The sequence below is a fragment of the Sphaeramia orbicularis genome, chromosome 16, assembly GCF_902148855.1.
Source record: "Sphaeramia orbicularis chromosome 16, fSphaOr1.1, whole genome shotgun sequence".
Classification (NCBI taxonomy): Eukaryota; Metazoa; Chordata; class Actinopteri; order Kurtiformes; family Apogonidae; genus Sphaeramia; species Sphaeramia orbicularis.
Genome location: NC_043972.1, coordinates 22,033,235 through 22,049,997, shown reverse-complemented (window position 1 = coordinate 22,049,997; position 16,763 = coordinate 22,033,235). Strand labels below are relative to the sequence as shown.

Genomic DNA, 16,763 nt, shown 5'->3' with positions numbered 1-16,763 from the left:
ATTGTTACAATATGTTTCTTTCAATGACAGTTATAATTGCGCTACCGTTACAATGTTGCTGGAGTTGAGGGGGGCCTGGAGATTTTTCATCCTCCAAAGGGGGGCCCAACAGAAAGACTGAAAACAACTGGTCTATACAAAGGAATTACTGTGTTATTTATTCTTTACAGTTTTGATCAAAGAATGGAATTTGAGGCTAAATCTAAGGAGATAATTTCATGTATTCAGAATCAAGGATGCGCAAACACCCACAAAAAGTGTACGTAAGAGCAAAACATGTGGACAGACTAACAGTGTTACAAACATATGCTTGCAGACGACTAAGGGTCAACATAAACAACATGGAGCGTAGCTCAGAAGAGACGAGGATGAAAAGGCAGAAAAAATCTATATGTTCACTTTTCTTCACTGCAACCATCACTTAACTCCTTTTAACTTTTTAGCTTTCACACAAACATTAAAAATATTTGACTTTATTTTTTTAGGTTGTTTGTTAGTTACACCTTTAATTGTTCATGAGTTAGTGGTACAACAATTTGTTGAAGACTTGCAGTGCACATATTGTCTGTAGATGCTATCTGATTTGTTTATTATATATTAACCGATAGATTAATTGCTTAAGAATAATCAGTAGCTGAAGTGCAAAAGCCTGGTCAGAGATGCTCACAAATTTGACTTCTTATATAACATACAAAATGTAGGAAAATCTAATCAAATATATTTAGAAAATAACGTTTTTTAAAATGATATTTAATCTCTAAAGATCACCATTTAGGAAGCATCAGATATTCCACAGGGAATACACACTGTCTCTATGGTACGAAGGAGTCTTAGTAGTCTGCATTGTTTTGATAGATGTATTTGCAGTTTTTCCAATAATAACAAAAACAAGTTGTGCCAGACACAACAAACCCTGCCCCTTTTACGCATTGTACCTTATTTTGGTATCAATCCAACTGATGTCATCATGTCTATGGCTCTGCTGATGTCACAATATTAATTGCCTCTATATATGTGTCAAGTTTGAAGTAAATTGAAACAAAATTGATGTTTTTATAGACATTTTAAATTTTCCTTATTATAAGTAAATGGAAGAAAAAAAGATTTTAAAAGGTTCATTAAAAATTTGAGGTTTGACCAACTTTTCCCAAGATGTGACCACATTTATTTTGGGTCACTAGTAATCTATAAACCCAATTTGGTATGAAATCAACCAATAGTTTTGTTGCTAGAGTGTTTACAAACAAACAAACAAACAAACAAACAAACAAACAAAGAGAGCTAAAAACAATACCCCGTGCTTCCCCTTCGGGGGGCAGGGTAACAATAAGTGTTTGCTGCTTTTAGTCGTCAGGCTGATGATTCAGATTATGTCCTCACAGTCACCACTGGGGGACGCCCTCTCCTCCTCCTCCTCTTTGTGGAAAACCTTCCCATCAGGCTGAATCTTCCACCTCAGCTTCACTGCTCTTAGGTCTCGCTCCTCCAGCTTCTGCTTCAACTGTAACATTTACAAACACAAGCATCAACACAAGTGTTTATATCAACTGGATCAACTTCAGCTCTAATTTGATTCTGAAACTCAGTTCATCCTCCAATAGGATGTATTAGATAAAAACTCAACTAAAAGTAGTCAGTTGTTATTCAAAAGAACTGACTTGTTATAGCTGAGTTTTTATCATTCATAAAAATAACAAAAACTAAACTACAATAAAAAAAAAAAATTAAAAAAGAAAAAAAAAAAAAAAAAGAAAAACCCTGAAATCCGCAATAAAAATAACAACACATGAGAATTTCTCAACTATGCAAACTATGGCTTGACCTCTGACCTGCTGCAGGATGGAGTCTTGCACTGCTGGATCATTCAGGTCTGCAGATCCTTGACTCATCTGAATCTTCACAGACCTAACATCCATGTGTGGGACATCTGAGGACACAACAAGACACAACCCACTGAATCCAGATCCTTCTAGTCCTCCTTCTGGAGGGGCGTCACACAGTTTTCCCATTCATCATCTGCTCTGAAATACTGAGGGTCAAGTCGACAAATAACTCAAAACATAACAGTTCATTTGTAATGTGTCTGAAATAAGCATACAAGGATCTGAGCAAATTAGCACAAGAAATGGATAAAGTGAAGGACAAAGAGACGTCACTTGTGTCTGACAGGTGTCACTCACCTGTGTAACAGAGGACGTAGCGTTTTGAGCCACAGTGGGCTATGTACCAGTCACCATTGTACATCAACACGCACCGTGGTAGTTGAACATCTACCTGATCTTCCCCCCACTTTGTGTAGGACATGCTGCCCCCACCTGACCACTTCCAAGGGGATTTTGACAGACCGATCCAGGCTTGGCTGTAGCTAAAACCTTTATCCTGATTGGTCAGCAGCGCCGCCACGATCATGTTCTCCTGTTGGTCTCTGATGCTGCTCAGTTCAGCGGACATGCTCCTGCAGCGACTCCTAGCATCAACCCAGTTCAACAGCTCTGGGACCAGAAAGTGAGAATCTGTCTTTGCTGAAAGAGACCAAAAACAGAAACAGACCAAGAGCAGACATGAAAGTTTGCAGTTTAAGCCAATACCCCCTTTTCCACCGCAGGTACTTTACCAGGAAGTTAAAGTTTACCCAGGCTTTTGAAAGGGTTTGGTGCGTTTTCAACAAAATTACATGCAGAAAAAAAACAATCCCTAAACCCCCAACTTTCCCTGAAAAAACTTCCTAGTAGATGATTTATTCCATTTCTTCACTTCTTTTGTGTTTTGATCACTTGGAAAATGGAGCAAAAAAAAAAAGAAGCTACAATTTCTTCTCACGTTGTTTTGAGTGTATTCTTTTACCTCCTACATGTGCATTATAATCATCTGTCTGTCCATCCTAATACGCTAAAGGATGTATTCAGCTAATACACGCAAAAGAGTCTGGACTGTATTTGTAGTCTTCGGTCAAATTCAGAGAAATAAAGACTTTTCCATGCAAGTTCTGCTCAGTTTGCCTATTTTAACCCACAAGTGATGTTGTCTAACATTCTGCTCTATTCTAAAATAAACTTATGTACCTTATCCACTGAATCACTGGGCATTTTAATCCACAATCCTTACCAATATTAAAAATATCCAGTCCCAGCATTAAAAATTTGATGACATACTATAATCAGGCTTCTTATGTATCTAACAAAGTCTGTAACTTATATTTAAAACAAGTGGTTCCAGGCACAACAAACCCCACCCCGTCCACATATTGTAGCTTATTTTGGCATCGATCCAGCTGATGTAATCCACAGTCCTTACCAATATTAAAAATATGGTGAATTACTATAAAAGAGAATCAGGCTTCTTATGTATCTGACAAAGTCTGTAACTTATATTTAAAATAAAACTTTCAGGACACTCAACGTGTGAACAAACTTGCAAATTAGAAGAAATCTTCACAGGGGCTGTACATTTTTTTGCTGCCAAGTAGATTTGCAAATCTACAAGCTACTCTTTGTTATGAGAAAGTTTTTGTTTGAACCACCAAGCAGTGTGTAAGTTAACATTGGAACTAATATAAGGGGATGCAATACTCATGTCTAATTATTTGGGTAAATAACATATTTACTGTACATAAAATAAATATTAAACTTGATGAAAATACTGACATTCTCTGTCTCTAATGAGCCATGTAAACCGTTTGCCTCACAGCAGCTGTTCTGAATGTGTGACTGATGATCTGCATCTACAGGGAATCAGATCCTTGATCAACAAAAATGAATTATTTGAGATTAATAAACAAAAAAACACAAATACATGCTACAGAAATTTATAAAAATGTAGTCAGTAGATGAAAACTAAATTGAAAGATAAAAATTCGATAACACTGCTCACCTTTGTAACAGATAAATGGATTCTGATTGGTCCATTGTTTGGTGTTCCACTTCCCGTCTCCAGATATCACCACACTCCTGTAGTTCCATTGCTCTCCAGAGCGCCAGTTTGTGAACCCTGTGAACAGTCTGACATCCTCATGCTCCGTAGTCCATTCGAAGTCTCGGAACAGTCCGATCCAGACCCTACCAGACCCTGCCACCACGTTGGCTTTGGCGAGTTGATCAGAGTCCTGGATGGTGGCGAGGTCTGTGAAGTGCTTTCTACAGTAAAGCTGAGCATCAGACCAGGTGAGCTGCTCATTGACACGGTGGAAGTGTCTCGTGAAGCTGCAGGAGACCAGAACAACACCTGAACGACACAAACACAAGACGGTTCTCAGACATGTGGATAAGACTAGGTCAGAAAACGGTTCAGTACAACTGTATTTCACAACAATTAGGAATATTCATTGCAAATACACTGACTACACATGAGTCATACAGGTGTCCTCACCTGACAGCAGGAGGAAAAACAGTCCTGTCTTCATGTCTGACAGAAGAAATATCATTTATATTATCATCAGAAATATCAGCAGCAGAAAAAGCTGAAACAAAAATGTGAATATGTCATCAGCATATGGTGAAAGTTTCTAAATACCTGCTGTGATATTTTAGAGAAACAGTTATAGAATGAAATATGAATTTATACATTGATAGAAATGACATTTATAGAAAGGAAATAATGTATAGATGAAAAGAAGCAATTGTAAAAAAAAAAAAAAAATTAAATTCATCTTTCATTTCAGAATGGGACTTTATAGGCATATCAATGACAAGTTATTGTGTTTACATTTTTACTTTATTTTTTGCAAATGCATGACGTTATAACAGAAATGGAAATATCCATCAAATATCTTTCATAAATGTACAATTTTAATCACATTTTCTCAGTATATCTAAATTACCTGTATAACAGTCACACAGTAGACATTTGATTTAACCAAACTAGATAAGACACGTTAACTCTGTGGTTTCATCCATTTGATACTGAAATTAGAAATAGGCAATAAAAGGCAGATCAGTGTCAAACAGAAAACATACCTTATATGAGGAGGTTCAGTCTGTGAAACTGTCCCACAGTCAGTGAAGTGTTCATCTTTTGAGCCTGTTTCTTCTTCTGCATCAAAGCCTCATTAGAGTCACTTTGGTTAAAATACAGAGGACTCATGTCTGAATGCAAACACATAGAAAGCACTGACCCTGATTTATTCAAATAAACTAAATACTGAATGCAAACCAGCAACAGGACCCACCTGTGCTATATAAAAAATAAAAAATAGAAATTAGCTAAATGAGGTTAAAGTGTCCAACCATGAAGAAAGGTTATCTTTACAGCAGCATCAAATACATCAGCAGCTGTGTTCAATAATATCTGCTTCTGTGGTAAAAAGTCAAGTGTACCAGTTTGACATAAACACTTGACGAAAGAAATCAATGACGACTCACACTTCACTAATAAACTTTTCTTCAAAGTCTACTCTAAACCACCAGTGTTTACAGTTCTCTACAGCTCTGACTGGCTACTTCTGCATGACAAAAGCAGCTGATTAGTCACAGATTTCTTACGGTTTTGCAGTGTTTACAAGTTTTTATTATTTATCAAGTCTGTTTGATTGTTGGTTTGACTAAGGTGACATCGTGCTATAGATTTAATGACAGCTCTGTATCCACTTTAAATGATTTACTCCATTTACATCCATCAGTAAAAGTGATACCTATCTCTTTTTCACATGGAATTTGATAAAAAAAAAAAAAAGAGACTTTTCTAATTAAGTTTGGATGGTGCTTTCTCAGTTCAATCTAATTTCTTACTCAAATGCGTTGCCTGAATGAGTTCAGTGTTATTTGATTAATGGTGTCATTATAGTTCTCATCAGCTCACCCTTTAAACAAACCACCACCAGCACAAAAGACTTCTCTTTACATATAGAACGTGCTTTCTTCTGCACTGACTTATTGTTGTATACATATTTAAAAAGCTCAGTATTTAATATTGTGTTCATGTTAGTTTATGGTGAGAGTCACGGTGGTATTCTTTTGTAATATGGTGTTGTGGTGATGCCTTAAATCTAACATGCTATTGCAGTAATCCAGATGATCAGTACGAACATTAGCATAATAACAGTCAGATGTGGCCTGTTAAAATGACCACTCAGCTGGTAGACAGATAAAGAGTCACAGTAACACGTTTAATGTTTTATTGTACAATCATGAGTCCTGTCCACATACACAGGCTCTGAGTGTTGGTGTGATAAACATGAGTTCTGTCTGAGTGGATGGACTGATGGACTTCCTGTGCAGGTCAACAGTCCTGCTGATGTACTGTTTCTCCTAAATACCCTGTCCATCTCTGTCACACTGCAGATGCGGGTCTTCCATGTATCTGTTTGGTTCCCATCAGACTCCACAGTCCCTCCTCCTCCATCAGCTGAAGCCCTCTGTGCAGATTCTTATTACTCCACCCCCTGAAGGGGAGGCATGGGGGATTGTTTTGGGTTTGGTTTGTTTGTTTGTTTGTTTTTATTTCTTTGTTTGTTAACACTCTAGTAGAAAAACTATTGGTTGAATTCATACCAAATTGGGTTCATATATTGCCAGTGATACAGAATAGATCTGATTACATGTTGGGAACAGGTGGTCAAAGTTCAAAATTTTTTAATGAATTTTTAATATACTTTTTTTCCCCATTTACTTATAATGGGAGAAATTTCAAATGTCTGTAGCAGCAAAACTATTAGTTGAATTCATACCAAATTTGGTTTTAGAGATCGGCAGTGACTCAGGATAGATGTGATTACATTTTGGGAAAAGTAGGTCAAAGTTCAACTTTTGTAATGAATTTTTTACATATTCCTTCTTCTCCCACTTAGAATGGGCGAAATTTCAAATGTCTATAAAGTGATCAATTTTGTTTCAATTGACTTCAAACTTGGCACATATATAGAGGCAGTTGATACGCTGACATCAGCACATGCATAGACATGATGACATCAGCTGGATCGATACCAAACTAAGCTACAATACATACGAGGGGCGGGGTTTGTTGTGCCTGGAACCACTTGTTCTTTGGCTGCAGGTTTTCCTGTGTGCTTGGATCTTGTCATGCACACCAGACCTCCTGACAATGACAGGAAGTAATTAGAAGACAACTGAATTGACAATTAAATAAGTCATGGAGGCAATACATTTGTATGACAGTTTGCTGATATCATGTTGGGCTTTCATTGACAGGTCTGATTGACAACTTGCTTAGCCAATGAAACAGACTTTCAGAGCACGGACCGTGATCCATGTACTTCCTCATCATGTGTGGTTTTATTATTTCTGTCTCTACAATCCAATACATTGGCATCTTTGGAAGAACGTCAGAGCTCTTTAAACAACCTAGTGATAATTAGGTCATATTTAAACATGTAGCTCCTTTAATTTTGTAATTTGGCTTCAGGCAACAAACCTATATCATATGTTGATGATAACATATTTCATTCCAGATGGAAGCATTTAATACATAAATCAAAATTCTTCTTCCTCAGCATCTTGCATGGGAGACCATCTGAAGTATGTTTTCACCTCTGGATATTTCTATGAGACAATCCTTCTTAGCTGTGTCATCATAAAAGCACATCTGATCTTATTTCAGCTGATGTTATTTTGATTTTTTTCTTTGCAATGTATTATTTTATATTTTCTGAATTTGTATCATACATACAGTTTCTTCCTGTATTTTAGATAATTCTATCAATACTGTCATTTCACAAGTATTTTCTTCTACAAACTACCAGGGTGGTTATTTTTGAAAAATAGTTCTTATAGTTTTGAAATGTTCAGTATGTTTTGTTTTTCACTACATTAGTTAATGATTTGAGTTCAGTTTATTCTATTTGGTTGAACTAAGTTAAATTCACTTCCTCGGGTTATTTGGTGACGCTCTAAAAGATCAATTTGAAAGATTATATAATATTAAATCTGATTCACAAAACTATTGTTTACTGAAGGTCCATGTTCTGCAAAGATATTTTATTCTTGCCCATTGTGAACCATTAATATTTGAGGAATCTTAAAATCAAATCCATCCATGTCTTGAACATGTAGATAAACAGGTGATGCTCATGGGAAATATGGTTTTGGAATTTCCAGGTACATCATATGGGATTTTCACTCTTAAGAAATGTTTCATAGATTTATCACCTTCCACTATGAGACTCTTCTATTCAACAGTCATATTCAAAATTATTTTCTTTCTCTTCTTTGATGCAAGACTGGAAACACTAATGTAATGTACTGCCAGCTGCTGGTGGAAAACTGCAGCAGTTAAATACCTGAAACATAGATGTAATAGCCACTAAAATACATGACCAACATATGAAACAAATAAATAAAAACGAAAACTAAACACATTTGAGATGAATAGACTTTATTTGTGTTTGTTCTGGGAATAAACAACATAGTTTCAGTCAGTTTTCTTTGTGTGTAAAGACTAGGTTTTATTTTTCTAGCAAGCAAAATTTCACTTCAGGTATGGTATGATTCAAGCTTGTTGACCACAGCTTATACCTCATACTTTGTACAGCACATTCTACTTCCATCTGGAATGAAATGTGTTATCACTAACATATGGCTGAAATGCAGGTTTGTCACCTGAAGTCAAATGACAAGATTAAAGGAGCTATATGTTCAAGTATGACCTAATTATCTCGAGGTTGTTTAGAATAAAGAGCTCTGAAGTTTTTCCAGTGCCGATGTATTGGATTGTAGAGATATGAAATTAATATATTTACACAGACAGGTGGATTTATGTGACCACTAGAGGGAGTAGTGAGTCATTGCTAGTCTCACACGGTGAAGAAAACTAACACCACAGGGCCTTTGACCAAAGCATGAGAAAGTGACCAGATGGGACGAGAACCACAAAGAAACAACTTTAAAGTCAAAGTGACAAAGTGATAAAATGTAGAAGCACTGCTGTTGTTTTCACCACTGGACACAAATGTCTGCATGAGTTTGATCTAGACCTGGGGTGTCAAAAATACGGCATGTGGGCCAAAACCAACCCACCAAAAGTTCCAATCCAGCTGTGGGATAAATTTGCAAAGTGCAAAAATTACACTGAATATGGTCTAGGGCCGTGATTCTCAACCTTTTTTCAGTGATGTACCCCCTGTGAAATATTTTTTCAGCCAAGTACCCCCTAACCAGCACAAAGAATTTTTGGTTGAAAAAAATGACTTAAAACAGAGTGCTGTGCCATCAGTATCTGATTTATTCAACTTTGGAACTCCATTTGTAGTGGTCTCTCTTGAACTATTTGGAAATAAAAAAGATAACTAAAAAAAAAAAAGAAAGAAATAATCAACTTAATTATAAATAAAGATTTGTGCCCATAAAAATAATTATCAACATAAAGTGTCCTCCTTTGGGATCATAGTAAAGATCTGTTCTCAAAAAGAAATAATTAATTATAAATAAAGATTTGTCTACATGAGATGAGATGATCTGAATTCAGACAGTTTCCTCTTAAAAAAGTCAGGTGGCTTACCAACATGACGTCCATGTTTTGTCTTCAGATGACGCTGCAGATGTGCTAGCTTCATGCTACTGTTAGCTAGTTTCTCCCCACAGAAAAAACACAGTGCCTTGGGTGGGGTGCAACTTGGGGGCGTAAATCCAAATAGAACATAATCTTCAAGATACAGCTGGAATTTTGCCGGCTCTGGTTTGGCCTTCTTTGCCAGTTGTCCCTCCGTGTTTTCAAAAGAATTACGCTTCTACCACGACTCCAATGTTTGAGTTTTCAAGTGACTGACAGGTGATGCTAGGTGGCATATGACAGGTTGGGTGGAACCATTCTGGTATGGGGGAGACTCTGGGTTTTTAGGACGATGAAACTGAATAACCTACTGAATATAAAATTAATTTTATGAACTTATGTATTTTCCTGAAATGCTGAATTAATTTAATAATTATTTTTAAAGGATTTTTGCATGGATGCTACTTTTTAAATATATTTTAAAATCTCACGTACGCCCAGGGGTACACGTACCCCCATTTGAGAACCACTGGTCCAGAGTGTCAAACTCATTTTAATTCAGTGGCCACATACATCCCAATGTGATCCCAAGTGAGTCAGACCAGTAAGGTAATAGCAAAAGAACCTAAGAATAATGGCAATGCCAAACCCAGTCTCCAAACTGTTAGCAGTAATATGCCACAGTGTAGAGTCACAGTGATCTGTGAGTCGTAATGCACAATATGCTGAAGCATAGTATTGTTAAAGTTGTACTTATTTTTCTGAAGAAATTCGAGTTTGTTCATGGTTGTTCAGTTTATTCACTTTTACATTTTAATAATTTAATTTTACTTTTCACACTAAAACAAAGAGAACAATATTATTCATAGGCAATTATTTTACTGGTCCAGCCCACTTTAGAACAAACTGTGACTTAATGTGGCCCCTGAACTAAAATGAGTTTAACAACCTTGATCTGGACGTACAATATATGCTTTTTTTCTTTTTTGCGATTTTCCTCTGATCTACACTGAGGTGCAAGACAGAATGTACATGTCACTGAACAAAACAAAACCTTTAAACCCTTTTACACATTTAATTTCTAAACTTCACTATTTAACACTAAATATAAAATAAGAATAAGATGAAAAAGTTATAGTAGTTTTCATTGTTTTGATAAAAATAATTACAGTTTTTCCAAAGTGTAAAAATAAGTGTTTGCTGCTTTTAGTCGTCAGGCTGATGATTCAGATTATGTCCTCACAGTCACCACTGGGGGACACCCTCTCCTCCTCCTCCTCTTTGTGGAAAACTTTCCCATCAGGCTGAATCTTCCACCTCAGCTTCACCGCTCTTAGGTCTCGCTCCTCCAGCTTCTGCTTCAGCTGAAACATTTACAAACACAAGCATCAACACAAGTGTTTATATCAACTGGATCAACTTCAGCTCTAATTTGATTCTGAAACTCAGTTCATCCTCCAACAGGATGTATTAGATAAAAACTCAACAAAAACTAGTCAGTTCTTATGAATAAAAGAACATATATATTCATTAAAATAACAAAAACTAAACTACAATTTTAAAAAAAATAATGAAAAACCCTGAAATCCGCAATAAAAATAACACATGAGAATTTCTCAACTATGCAAACTATGGCTTGACCTCTGACCTGCTGCAGGATGGAGTCTTGCACTGCTGGATCGTTCAGATCTGCAGATCCTTGACTCATCTGAATCTTCACAGACCTAACATCCATGTGTGGGACATCTGAGGACACAACAAGACACAACCCACTGAGTCCAGATCCTTCTGGTCCTCCTTCTGGAGGGACGTCCCACAGTTTTCCCATTCATCATCTACTCTCTAATTTGTACTCTGAAATACTGAGGGTCAAGTCGACAAATAACTCAAAACATAACAGTTCATTTATAATGTGTCTGAAATAAGCATACAAGGATCTGAGCAAATTAGCACAAGAAATGGATAAAGTGAAGGACAAAGAGACGTCACTTGTGTCTGACAGGTGTCACTCACCTGTGTAACAGAGGACATAGCGTTTCGAGCCACAGTGTGATATGTACCAGTTGCCATAGTACATCAACACACACTGTGGTAGTTGAACATCTGCCTGATATCCCCCCAACTTCGTGTAGGACACCCTGCCCCCACCTGACCACTTCCAACGGGATCTTGACAGACCGATCCAGGCTTGGCTGTAGCTAAAACCTTTATCCTGATTGGTCAGCAGTGCCGCCACGATCATGTTCTCCTGTTGGTCTCTGATAATGCTCAGTTCAGCGGACATGCTCCTGCAGCGTCTCCTCGCATCACCCCAGTTCAACAGGTCTGGGACCAGAAAGTGAGAATCTGTCTTTGCTGAAAGAAAACAGAAACAGACCAAAAACAGACACAAAAGGTTCAAATTTGATGTCTGACATTTTGTTCTTTTCTAATGTAAACTACTCTACCTCATCCACTGAATCACTGAATAGTTTAATCCAATCCTTTACAATATTAAACATGTCATTAATTACAATAAAAGAGAAACAGGCTTCTTATGCATCTGACAAAGTCTGTAACTTATATTTAAAATAAAACTGTCAGGACACTTAACATGTCAGGGCGGTAAATTTATTTATTTATTTTTTTGGCTTGTAGATTTCCAAATCTACCAGCAAACCGAACCAAAAACTATACCCCTTGCCTGTATGGAGAGACATTTGTTTCTTTATTAATCACTCAAATAGATTTGCAACCAAAAAAGAGATTTGAGAGCAACAAACAAGTAGCGATAAAAAAAAACCCATTTTGCTCATAAGTCAGTCCTCTTTGCTTGTGAGTTAAAAAGTTTTGCTTGAAAATCAGTCCTCTTTTCTTGCAAGATCAAAAGTTTTGCCGAGTTAAACTGCACTTAGTGGGCGGGGCCTACAATGATGGATGAGAGAAGAGTTTCTATTGGTGGGTTTGACCTGGCTCCAGCGCTGGGTACACTTTCTGCGCTAAACCCACTTCTTCCTTGTGTTTATGTTACTGGGAGGTAAGTTGATCATCTATTGCTCTTTGAAATTGAAATGTGTCTCCTAAGTAATGAATTCCACTAAATAGCACCGGCTGCAGCCTGTCGCACATTCACAGCCTGAGCAGAGTCACGGCCTGAGTAGGCCAGAGTACATCAGAATGAGTGACTGAGTTACAGGGAGGTGTTTACAACATAGGGCTGTGATTCAATCATTTAGTGTTGACCGGTGCCAAAACGTCACAGTTCCTACTATACCAGAACATCTACACAACAGTACTACTGTGGATTACTAATCCCTCTATGATAATGCTAACAGCTCAATTTCTTTACCTGGAGGCAGAACACAGCATTTTGCAATTCATCGTAGGGTCAAAAAAGGCTGCCCCATCTCTCCTTTTCTCTTTATAACTGCTACAGAAATGCTTTCTATTCTCATTAGAGACTCAAACATGGCTCCCCTTGATGTGCTTGGTATTCCTGTGACCATCAGGCAGCTAGCTGACGATACAACCATCTTTATAAGGCAGCTATCTGAGATCCCAAAGATACTTCAAATAATTGATATTTTTTTCTAAAGCCTCTGGATTAAAACTTAAGTAAATGCGAATTAATGAGCCCAAGCCTCTGTTTATCTTCATTTGTGTTATGAATTAGGTTTTTGGGAGCATTTTAATTTGTTTGGTTTTTTGGGGGGGGGGTTAATCCCTTCTTTGCCCTTTGTACCCCTTCCTGTTCTGATCTGTAAAAAAAATTTACGCCATGCATGTTTTGTACATTCAACTTAATGATGATAAAAATTTTTTAAAAAAACCCAAAAACTCATATATGACTCATATCATCCGGAGACTCAAACCGTCCCCTGACAGACCATACGTCCTGTACTATCCTCTGCCATCTTCACCCATTTGCTGACCACCAACAGGAAACACAACTTTCCTGCTGCATTCTTGACTCCCTAGGGTCTCGCGGTCTTGCTGTTTTTGTTTTGTTTTGTTTTTTTTTCCCTTTGATTAAATTACGGGCAAAATGTGTGTTGTAACACAAGTGCTACTGAACATGTACTGAGTCAAATATTACTGAAAATTGATTAATGCCTTACACTACTGCATTACAGCAATAAGTAATCCATTACTGTTTTGCATTACTTTTGTAACATGTTACTCCCAACACTGGTGACTGATGATCTGCATCTACAAGGAATCAGATCCCTGATCAATAAAAATAATTCACTTGAGATTAATAGACAAAAAAATACAAATACATGCTGACTAAATTTAGAAGTGTAGTCAATAGATGAAAACTAAATTGACAGATAAAATATTGATAACTATTGAACGCTGCTCACCTTTGTAACAGATAACTGGATACTGCTGGTCCTGTCCTCTGGTGCTCCACTTCCCATCTCCAGATATCACCACAAAAGGTTTATTAAATTGTTCTCCAGAGCCCCAGTTTCTGAACCCTGTCAACGGCTTGCCACCCTCATGCTCCACAGTCCATTCCCAGTGTTTGTACAGTCCGAGCCAGACCACTCCAGACCCTGCCACCACGTTGGCTTTGGCGAGTTGATCAGAGTCCTGGATGGTGGCGAGGTCTGTGAAGTGCTTTCTACAGTAAAGCTGAGCATCAGACCAGGTGAGCCGCTTATTGACATAGCGGAAGTGTCTCGTGAAGCTGCAGGAGACCAGAACCACACCTGAACGACACAAACACAAGACGGTTCTCAGACATGTGGATAAGACTACACTGTAACAAATTACTGTAAAAAAAAAAAAAAAAAAAACTGTAAATTTTGTACAGTATCATACTGTTATTTGTAAATACAGTATAATGCTGTAAATAATGAGGTCTTTAAGGAGGACATTTAAAACAGTAAGCTACTGTAAAATTGTACAGTATTCTCCAGTATTTTCTTCAGTTCCTCCACTGCTGTCCGCCCAGAACTGCTCTGAACAAAGTCATCTGGCATCAAGTCCCACCAGCTCCTTTAGAAAAAGATTCAATCTAATGAATGTTAACTATAGACTTACTGCATCAAAGGTTAGTGGTTCTTTTACGAAACAGAAGGAAAAAAATAAATACAGAAAAAATGACTCTTTTCTCCCGGACCATCCAGCAGTGGAACAGAGGCCACCTGATGCTTTCATCAATCAATCAATCAATCAAACTTTATTTCTATAGCACTTTTCATACATGTTACATGTAGCACAAAGTGCTTCACAACAAAACCCCCCACAGTCCCGCAGTTGCAAATAAAAATACAAGCAATCAAAGTAAAATTTATAGTAAGAGTTTAATTAAAAGCTAGCCTAAAAAGATAAGTTTTAAGTTTACTTTTAAAAATATGAACACATCCTTCATCCTTCTACCTACACTGCCATCGCTCCATCCTGCTCCAGTTGTTCATTTATCAGGTAAATGTGATTTTATCAGTGGAACTGTCACCATGCTGTGGCATTTTGGGTTCATTAAACATTAAACTGCCTCCATAAACCGCGTTCACACTGGACGCAACTTGCGCAGTGTAACAGGCGGTGTAATACTGCTTCATATTTGGGGGTGTTAGCCTTATGTAGCTAACATGCAGCTAATTTAAGTTGAAGCGTACTAGCTAGCTGTGAAGTGGACGCAGTTAAACTAAACAGCGTGTCAATTTGCGTGGTTTTCACTGCCCCAGGATTACATTTCTAAAACATTAAATCTGTAAAGTGGAATTTACAAACTTGGACATCCATATTAACTGCTATAATTAACCACTGTTTTAATAAAAGTAAGTGACTAAGGCTAATTTTTCCCTCTTTGTTGGGCAGTTTGTATAGGATGTGTAGCATTATTTAATGTGTGTATGCTTTATAGCTCTATAAACACAGTGTCATTCATAACTGATATACCATTGTCCAAATGTCTTCCACTGCAGCTGATACTGAGCTCACCCTGACCCTCCAGCCAGTCCCAGACTAATACTGCTGGAAGTGTCTGTATGTATGTGTTTATGTGTGGATGTGTGTCAGTCTGTGTCTGTCTGTCATTCAGTCTGCCTATTAGCTGTCTGTCTGTATCTGAGTAATAAAATAACTGCTTTTGCCCTTCCATGACAGTGTCTGCCACTGTAAGACAAAAACAGCCGTAAGTGGTAGCAGTATAACTTATGATACCAAATTTAAATAAAGTACGAAAAAAGTATAGAATAAATGTATCCCTCAGAATTTTGGGTTCATCCTAACCAATTTTCATACCTTACAGTGACTACATAGGTTCTTGGTAAACAATATATCTGATACTGTTTTGGGACATTAACCTCAGTTCTTGTCTCCATCAGTTGCAGGTGATGAAGTCACATCTGGAAGTTGGATGATGAGCAATGAAAGCCATGTTGTGTGTGAAGGCCTCCAACCAAGCTCCATCACAATGCTGCTGCTGTTGCAGTGAATTTAATAAAAGCTCAATGTTATAAGGTCATCTCTTGTTTGAGCTTTTTCTAGCAATGTTCATGATTTTGTTTTTTAAAATGTAATTTGAAATGTTAAAATCCTAGCTTTTTGCTGTGTTATACTGTAAATATTACATTAAATACATTTTACAGTAATATATTGTTTCTTGGAATACGGTAGTTACTGTAAAATGCAGCAACTGTGGCTAACAGTATTTTACTGTAAAAGGAATATGAAATACAGCCCAGTACCGTAATACTTTTTACGGTAAGAAACTGTAGTTGTAGATTACAGTAGAGATACTGTAGAATAACAGTAGCATGCTGGCAACTCTAGCTGCCAGTATTTTACTGTTATTTAACGGTAAAATTTATTAGTGTGGGTCAGAAAACGTTTCAGTACAACTGTATTTCACAACAATTAGGAATATTCATTGCAAATACACTGACTACACATGAGTCATACAGGTGTCCTCACCTGACAGCAGGAGGAAAAACAGTCCTGTCTTCATGTCTGACAGAAGAAATATCATTTATATTATCATCAGAAATATCAGCAGCAGAAAAAGCTGAAACAAAAATGTGAATATGTCATAAGCATATGGTGAAAGTTTCTAAATGCCTGCTGTGATATTTTAGAGAAACAGTTATAGAATGAAATATGAATTTATACATTGACAGAAATGACATTTATAGGAAGGAAATAATGTATAGATGAAAAGAAGCAATTGTAAAAAAAAAAAAAAAAAAAAAAAAAAATTTAATTCATTACCTGTATAACAATCACACAGTAGACATTTGATTTAACCAATCTAGATAAGACATGTTAACTCTGTGGTTTCATCCATTTGATACTGAAATTATAAATAGGCAATAAACAGCAGATCAGTCTCAAAC

At 37.0% G+C, this 16,763-nt stretch overlaps 1 protein-coding gene across 1 annotated transcript; it reads right to left on the bottom strand.

Annotated features, from left to right (window-relative positions):
- Positions 1-11,514: 11,514 nt before the first annotated feature.
- LOC115435339 (C-type lectin-like) lies at positions 11,515-16,427 on the bottom strand. The gene is made up of 4 exons (XM_030157667.1): positions 16,345-16,427; positions 13,782-14,132; positions 11,592-11,793; positions 11,515-11,545 (listed from the first exon to the last, which is right to left on the bottom strand). The coding sequence occupies exons 1-4, from the start codon at positions 16,397-16,399 to the stop codon at positions 11,515-11,517; spliced, it is 639 nt and encodes a 212-aa protein (XP_030013527.1). The 5' UTR covers positions 16,400-16,427.
- Positions 16,428-16,763: the final 336 nt, after the last annotated feature.